The sequence below is a fragment of the Mandrillus leucophaeus genome, unplaced genomic scaffold, assembly GCF_000951045.1.
Source record: "Mandrillus leucophaeus isolate KB7577 unplaced genomic scaffold, Mleu.le_1.0 Scaffold339, whole genome shotgun sequence".
Taxonomy (NCBI): domain Eukaryota; kingdom Metazoa; phylum Chordata; class Mammalia; order Primates; family Cercopithecidae; genus Mandrillus; species Mandrillus leucophaeus.
Genome location: NW_012103576.1, coordinates 3482591 through 3491307, shown reverse-complemented (window position 1 = coordinate 3491307; position 8717 = coordinate 3482591). Strand labels below are relative to the sequence as shown.

The 8717-nt window shown below is 42.0% G+C and overlaps 1 protein-coding gene across 1 annotated transcript in view; it reads right to left on the bottom strand.

Moving 5' to 3' along the window:
* The window catches only part of ZDHHC9 (zinc finger, DHHC-type containing 9), a 47330-nt gene that overhangs the window by 25079 nt on the left and 13534 nt on the right, over window positions 1–8717 (bottom strand). The window contains exons 4-5 of the mRNA XM_011988845.1: window positions 7209–7369; window positions 1949–2107 (exon numbers count right to left, since the gene is read on the bottom strand). Coding sequence (XP_011844235.1) covers window positions 1949–2107; window positions 7209–7369 — 320 coding nt within the window. The remainder of the gene's footprint in view (window positions 1–1948; window positions 2108–7208; window positions 7370–8717) is intronic.

Here is an 8717-nt window from a genome sequence, read left to right as displayed (position 1 = left end):
TAAATAAATAAATAAATAAATAAATAAATAAATAAATAAAATAAAATAAAATGGGCTTCAACAATAGATGCTGACGAGGCTGTGGAGAAATAGGAACACTTTTACACTGCTGGTAGGAGTGTAAATTAGTTCAACCATTGTAGAAGACAGTGTGGTGATTCCTTGAGGATCTAGTACCAGAAATACCATTTGACCCAGCAATCCCATCACTGGGTATATACCCAAAGCATTATAAATCATTCTACCATACAGACACATGTACACATGTGTTTATTGCAGCACTATTTACAATAGCAAAGACTTGGAACCAACCCAAATGCCCATCAATGATAGACTGGATAAAGAAAATGGGGCACATACACACCATGGAATACTATGCAGCCATAAAAAAGAATGAGATCATGTCCTTTGTAGGGACATGGATGAAGCTGGAAGCCATCATCCTCAGCAAACTAACACAGGAACAGAAAACCAAACACTGCATGTTCTCACTCATAAGAGGGAGCTGGAAGCCATCATTCCCAGCAAACTAACACAGGAACAGAAAACCAAACACTGCATGTTCTCACTCATAAGTGGTAGCTGAACAATGAGAACACATGGCCATAGGGAGGGGAACAACACATACTGGGGCCTGTCGGTGGGGTGGGGTGAGGAGGGAGGACATTAGGACAAATACCTAATGCATTTGGGGCTTAAAACCTAGATGACAGGTTGATAGGTGCAGCAAACCACCATGGCACATGTATACCTATGTAACAAACCTGCACATTCTGCACATGTGTACCTATGTAACAAACCTGCACATTCTGCACATGTGTACCTATGTAACAAACCTGCACATTCTGCACATGTATCCTGGAACTTAAAGTAAAATTTTAAAAATAATAATAATAAAATGGGTTTTGATTTATAAAAATCTTATCTACATATAGTAGTTTTTTAGTATACATGCTGCCGAAGAGAGCACCATATAGCTTTTTACCACATAAAGCAAGATATATCTCCCAACCTTTGCCTAAAGAAATGACTAGTAAGAGGAAAGCAACGCCCTCAGAATGCCACATGGTATACAGAAAAAACATTATCCAATCATGGGAACTCAAGAAAAAGTAATTCTAAAAAGAACGTTAGAAGTATGCCTGGTGATGATATAAGCAATTTCACATATAGGTCTATCAACAGGAATCTTTATGGCCCGTTTCTCATCTTGGCCAGGGTTTAGCACACAGTAGGCAGTGATTACAACGAAGCCACATATATGTGGATGGAAGCACAGACCACTGTATTATGCACACTTATACCCGACCCTCTTGCAGCAGCAGCGGAGAGAAGAAATAAGCAGTCTGGAATCAGACCTGCTCTAGCTTCATCTTATGCTAATTATATGAACTTACATACTGGTGCTTCACCTATTTCCTCATCCGTAAAATGGGGATAATACCAATCTCATGGGGCTGTTACAAGTCTTAAATGAGAGAAAGGTAAATCACCTAGCACAGTGCCCAACATGTAGTAGAAACTCAATAAATGCTACTAGCAACTTTCCTCTTCTTGGGTTGTCTTAGGCCTTCCTTCCTCAATACTGCCCTCCAGTGGACTAGGAGTCTCCTCCCACTATATAAGGTGGGTCCCACGTGAAAATCCAGTACAGGAAAATCTAAATTTCAAAAATAGGTAAAGTTTATTTTTCTCATTTACTAAAGAGGTTTTTGTAAAGTTTAGGCTAGAGGATATTTAAATTGTGATTCGATCTACATAAGTACAGCTGATTTGCAGTTTTTCAGGAGCTTGTTGCCTATCTAAATTTCCTATCTAAATCTAGCTCATTTTCCATCTAGATCTATTTTCCCTCCCCCACTGATTTCTCCCAAGAATTGGTGACCACCCTGACTTTCTTGTTCAACTCAGCCTTTTCCCTAGGCAATGTCCCCGTAGTTTTACTCACCCACACAGTTGTCACAGATGCTGCAATGGGAGGCCCGGGGAGGCCGGAAGATCTTGCATGTATAACAGTATTTCAGTTTCACAATCTGGTTGTTTATCTGGAAATTCTTGATACGAGGGGGTGGTCGCTGGCCCTGGGGCACCGCACCATTGGTAGCTTCTGTAAATCAATAAAGACAGCTAATATCACAGCTAGCCATTATTTCAGCCCAAAAGTCTCACCACCTCTCCAAACCCAATGGGGGCATTCAAAGGTTCCCTAAGCCTACTGTCTTCTCTAGGCAATCATTTACAGACTAGACACTCAACATCACAGAATATGCCCATAAAACTCCACTAAGTGTATGCAGTTCTGTGGTATACATATGAAAAAGTGTTTCTTCGAGACTTTTTTTCTGATTACAAACAAAAACATTCATTAAAAAAAATTGCTAAAAATACATTAAATGAAAACATCCAATTTCACTAATAATCAGAGAAATAAAAATTAAAGCACAAAGATACCATTTCTACCTATCATATTAAAAAGCAATACAAAGAACAAAAATACCCCATGTTAACAAGGGTGGGGAAAGGTCATTCTCATATCTTATCAGTGAGCAATATGGCAGCTGCTACTAAACTTTTTTTTTCTTTTAAGATGGAGTCTCGCTCTGTCGCCCAGGCTGGAGTGCAGTGGTGTGGTCTCAGTCTTGGCTCACTGCAACCACTGCCTCCTGGGTTCAAGTGATTCTCCTGCCTCAGCCTCCTGAGTAGCTGGGATCACAGGGGCCCACCACCATGCCTGGCTGATTTTTGTATTTTTAGTAGAGATGGGGTTGTATCACGTTGGTCAAGCTGGTCTCAAACTCCAGACCTCAAGTGATCCACCTGCCTCAGCCTCCCAAAGTGCTGGGATTACAGGCGTGAGCCACCATGCCCAGCCAGCTACCAAAGTTTTAAACATGTGTATTCATTTACTGACCGAGTCTACTTCTAGAAACTTATCAAAATTATAATGAGATATACGAAAGATGTTTGTATAAGAATATCTGTCACAGAGTTCCTTTTAATAGTGAAAAACTAAAAATAACTTCAATGTCACAATAGGAGGCTGGTTAAGTAAATTATGTTATGTGCATAGAATGGAATATTATGCAGCCATTAAAAATGATATAGATGAAAGAATGGTGAAAACAGGAAAATACAATATATGGCAAAATGAAAATAAATGTTAAAAAGCAATATGCAGAAAACAATACTATCTTGCAAACATAAAATATATGCATGTGAAAAGAAACGACTCGTAATACAAAAACAGTTATTGAAATAAAAGTAACACTTGCTTATTGTAAACATTTAGAAAAAAACAGAACAGGGCCAGGCACGGTGGCTCACGCCTGTAATCCCAGCACTTTGGGAGGCTGAGGCAGGCGGATCACCTGAGATCAGGAGTTCGACACCAGCTTGGCCAACATGGCGAAACCCCGTGTCTACTAAAAATACAAAAATTAGCCAGGCATGGTGGCACACGTCTGTAATCCCAGCTACTCTGGAGGATGAGGCAGGAGAATTGCCTGAACCTGGGAGGCAGCCTGGGTGACAGAGCGAGCGAGACTCCATCTCAAAATTTTTTTTTTTGGAAAAAACAGAAAGTATAAATAAGAAAACATAAATATCACTGACAGTCAGTCTCTCAGCTCAGAGATATTTATATTTTTTGGTGTATTTCCTTCTAATCTTCTATTAACAGGTAAACATTCATAATTTTTTTAAAAAATTGAGATAATATTATAAATGCAGTTTTGTACCGTGAAGTATTTACTTAATATTATATGCTGTGAACATTTTCTCACTGTTAATTTTTTTCTAAAACATAACTACTGGTAATATTCCCTCATATATGTGTCCTGTGATTTATTTAAATATTCCATATTGTTGGGATTTTTACTATTTAGCTGACGTTACATGTAAAAATTTAAAATATTACAGATAAAAGCTTAAATCCCCTTCGATCACCACCTCAATCCTAGTCCCCTCCTCCCTTCCAAGAACATATTCATGTGTTAAAATTAATTTCTAAAACAGAAAGAATAAAGAAAAGAATGTTGAAGTCTAAGCAGTAATACATGAAGTTGCCGGCATTAAAATAGCTACTCATATTTAAAAGAAAAGAAAAAACGATGCACTAAGAATCCTTCTACAGTAATTTGTAAAAATCTTTATCTCCTTTAGTTAAACCCTCAGAGAAGTAGAACTACTGGGTCAAAGGGTATGACCCTTTAAAGTACATATTACTTATTACCAAACTGCTTCCCAGACAGACCGTATGAATTTGCATGCCTGCCCATCCACAGCATATGAGAGTGCCTGTCTCACTGCACCCTCGCCATGCAGTATAATTCTAAAAACAGAATATTTTTCAATTCACTTTGATTTTAAAAATATCTGCCATATGGAACATTTTTCCTTTTTTTGTGGAGTGGGGTAGATGCTGTGAAATCAAACAATAACAGTGTGTCACAAGTCTTAAAAGGATGAGGACAGCTATTCATTAGAGGATAAGTACCAGCATGCCACCTTAATATTCTATGCATATGCTTTCCATGAGGGCACCTGGGAGACAGGGTTCATGGTTCACCTTCCCCGGGAGGCCGTATCAGGCAAGGGCATCACATGACTTCCTCTCTCCCCATCCCCCACCCACAGCATACCCAGTACAGGACTAAATACAAGATGACAAAAACTTCCTAACATAAACACACATATGAACTGAAAAATGTACTCTTCTACCGAGAGAAACATGCTAAATGCAGAGGCCGCGACGTGACAGCTTGAGTCTGAGCCCCAGGCCCAGTGATCGGGCAGAAAACAGATAACTTTGTTAACAATCTGCTGTGAGAGGCAAGAGACAAGTCAAGGTACTGCCTTGACCCTCAGTTACTCCATATGTGAATGGGAAGGGAACTGGAAAAGAATAACCCAGATGGAGAAAAAACAGCACTCACAACTCTTCCTCACCATCTTGCTCCTAATTACTCCTAGTTCTCTCGGGTCTCCCCAGAACTCCAGCTGTGCCAACACACGTCACCTCTGCTCTCTTCCCATTATCCCCACCCTCACCCCACCCCCAAATAGTTATAGCTCACATGTGCACAAACCCATTTCTCCTTAGCTCAACTAAAACAGGCTGGAATTTTTCAAAATGAAATCCATTAAGAAGCCTAAGGGAAAACACAGCTAAAATAAACAAAAGAAATACATGGGCCGGGCACAGTGGCTCACACCTATAATCCCAGAACTTTGGGAGGCCAAGGCCAGAGGATAACTTGAGGTCGGGAGTTCGAGACTAGCTTGGCCAATATGGTGAAACACTGTCTCTACTAAAAATACAAAAATTAGCTGGGAGTGGTGGTGGGCGCCCGTAATCTCAGCTACTCTGGAGACTGAGGCACGAGAATCACTTGAACCTGAGAGGTGGAGGTCGCAGTGAGCTGAGATCATGCCACTGCACTCCAGCGTGGGGGACAGAGTGAAACTGTGAAAAAAAAAAGAAGGAAGGAAAAAAAGGAAGGAAGGAAGGAAGGAAGGAAGGAAGGAAGGAAGGAAGGAAGGAAGGAAGGAGAGAGAAAAAGAAAAAAGAAATACATGGAAGCCTTCAAAGCACCCTCAAAGAACACAGATTGGTGCTCTACTGGCACAGCTTCTTAGTCTTACAAGTCCTGGGTCCCTTTTTCTTACTCCGTCTAGCTTGGATGCCAACTCAAGCTACCTGGGTACCAAACCTGAGAACCATTTAGGTAGGCACTGGTGGGCTCCCACTCCCTCCTAGTACTTGCATCATAGTCTTCTTCTCACTGTGAGATCCCAGGATATCTCCTCCTCTGGCCCTGGGATAGTTCTGCTTCAATTCATGAAGCCACCCTGGCTCCTAGATAATGTAGCACTTCATCTCTGTACCAAAGATCCTTATCCTGAGCTGCGGTCTGCACTCTATTGACCCTGCAATTGCTTCTTTAACCCCTCCTAGAATTCTCAGTGGTTCCTGGCGCCACAGTTGCCCCCTTTCACATTGCATGTTCCCCTAAAGCAGGGTTTTTTGTTTGTTTGTTTGTTTGTTTTTTGAGACGGAGTCTCGCTCTGTTGCCCAGGCTGGAGTGCAGTGGCACAGTCTAGACTCACTGCAACCTCCACCTCCCAGATTCAAATGATTCTCATGCCTCAGCCTCCCGAGTAGCTGGGATTACAGGCACACACCACCATGCCCGGCTAATTTCTGTATTTTTAGTAGAGACAGGGTTTCACCATGTTGGCCAGGCTGGTCTTGAACTCCTGACCTCAAGTGATCCACCCACCTCAGCCTCCCCAAGTGCTGGGATTATAGGTGTGAGCCACAGCGCCCGGCCTAAAGCAGGAATTCTTGGTTGGGGGGGGATAAATGTATGTGCTTCAGAAGATCTATGAATCCCTGAAATTACATCCAAAACTATGTACATGTACATGCATATAAGAGCATTTTTATGGGGAGAAGGTTTACAGCTTTCATCAAAAAACCAAAAGTGCCTCTTGAGCCACTTGCTCAAGCCCGCTCTCACTCTGTGGAGTGTACTTTTGTTTCAATAAATTTGTGCTAACCGGGTGTAGTGGCTCACACCTGTAATCCCAGCACTTTGGGAGACCAAGGCGGGCAGATCACAAGGTCAGGAGATCGAGACCATCCTGGTCAATGTGGTGAAACCCCATCTCTACTAAAAATACAAAAATTAGCTGGGTGTGGTGGCACGTGCCTGTAATCCCAGCTACTCGGGAGGCTGAGGCAGAAGAATCACTTGAACCTTGGAGTCAGAGCTTGCAGTGAGCCAAGATCATGCCACTGCACTTCAGCCTGGTAACAAAGCCAGACTCTGTCTCTAAATAAATAAATAAATAAATAAATAAAATGATAATAAATCTGTGCTTTCATTGCTTCAGAAAAAATGTGTTGGTGACCACCTCCCCCAGATAAGTAATAAAACCATCCTCTTGGGAACAATACAGCAGGACCTTGGTAACAAATCCTTCCGCAAATGTGACCCAATGCAGTGAAGGACAAAGTCTATTACTTTAGACTGTTGCTACACCTGCCTTACTAAATTCACAGAGTAGTCATGATCTCAGATTCAGGATCTCAGAGAGAAAAGGCTAGAAGTGATTATTATCTGCAACTACTATTATGATTCCATTCTTTTACTGATTAGGGCTACCCACTACACAGCAGCTTGCCAGCTGGTTGGGAGACTCACCTATCTCCATCTCTATGAAAGCTGCTTCATCTGGTAGCGCCCGAGGAATCACTCCAGGGTCACTGAAGCTGGTCCTCAACAGTGTAGCCATGGAGAAAAGGAAGAGCATGGCAGCAAACACAGGGATGGCCGGAGACAGCTGAACAGCCAGGTAGCGGCACCTGAAGAAAGCAGGTAATTCAACATTTAATGATACCTACCCTATATTGATCTCCAATTGTTACCAGTATGTCAATCTGGCCCCCACAACAGAATCAGCAGCACCTCAAGGGCAGGGACCATGTTTTTTCTCTTGATTTACCCAAAACTCCTGACATATGGCTCTACCCATAGTAAGAGCTCAACAAATAATTGACTGCTGCCACCTATAACATGCAGAAGACAGTCTTAAGGACACTCTCTTACCCCCAAGTCCAGTCTATCCTATCAGCCCACCGGGAGCTACATTTCCTCTACCTCAGGAAAGTTCACACCTGCTAAGAATAGGGAAGCAACTGAGCCTGGATTTCTAAGCAACACAGGTTGATCTCACTCTGGGAATGTCCAGGGCTTTTCATATCCACTGATCTGGCATTCAGGCTGAGCTTGATGAGGAGGGAGAAAAGATGAGAACCAACCAGAAAGCAGGTTCACAGTGTCAGAGAGTATCTCCGCATGCTTCAAGACCAATGAAAACCTTCAGGGCTGTTGACTGACTCTGTAACATCCATTCCTCTGGTCTCCTCAATTAGCTCAGCTAATAAGTGACTAATGACCATCAGCAAGAAAATAAGAAAATCGTTTCTCCTTAGTACCCCTCCCCAACATCATGTTCACTCCCCCCTTTCCTCATAATGCACCTGGCAAGCTATTTCTCCTTCTCTCTGAATATCCCAACTCTACTCATCTTTCAGGTGCCAGAGACATCAATATCATCATTGTCATCATTGCAACTATAATTTATTGACGGCTCTCCATAAGCCAGGCACTGTACTAAGCTCTTCATCTACATTATCCCATCCAGTTCTCACACTAAATCTATGAAATAGATTCTACTATACCCATCTGATACATGAAGAATCTGGGACTTAGAGAATTCTTACTTCCTCCAAAAGGCTTATGCTAAGCTGCAATAATCTCTCTCTTCTCTACTCCCTGTGGTCCTCACTTCCAGAGCCTTGCATTATTTCCTAGCTATTTCTCAGTATGTTGATGGCATCTCCCTCAACCGGACTTCCTAAGAGCAAGGACCTAGTTTTATTGGACTGGGAATGCTCGGGTTTGAATTATGGCTCTACCAGCTCCTAGCTGGGTGACTAAGTTAACTTCAGTCTCCTTATCCATAAAATGAGGATAGTAACAGTGCTTGATGAGGTCACTGTGTGGATCAAATGCACTAGTATAAAGTGCTTAGAACTGCACTTGACACACAGTAAATACTAAACACTAAGTAAAATGTTAGCTATTAACATTATCACCATGATTCCGTATCTCCCAGAGCTCTAATACAAGTAAGGGAACAAAGAAGCT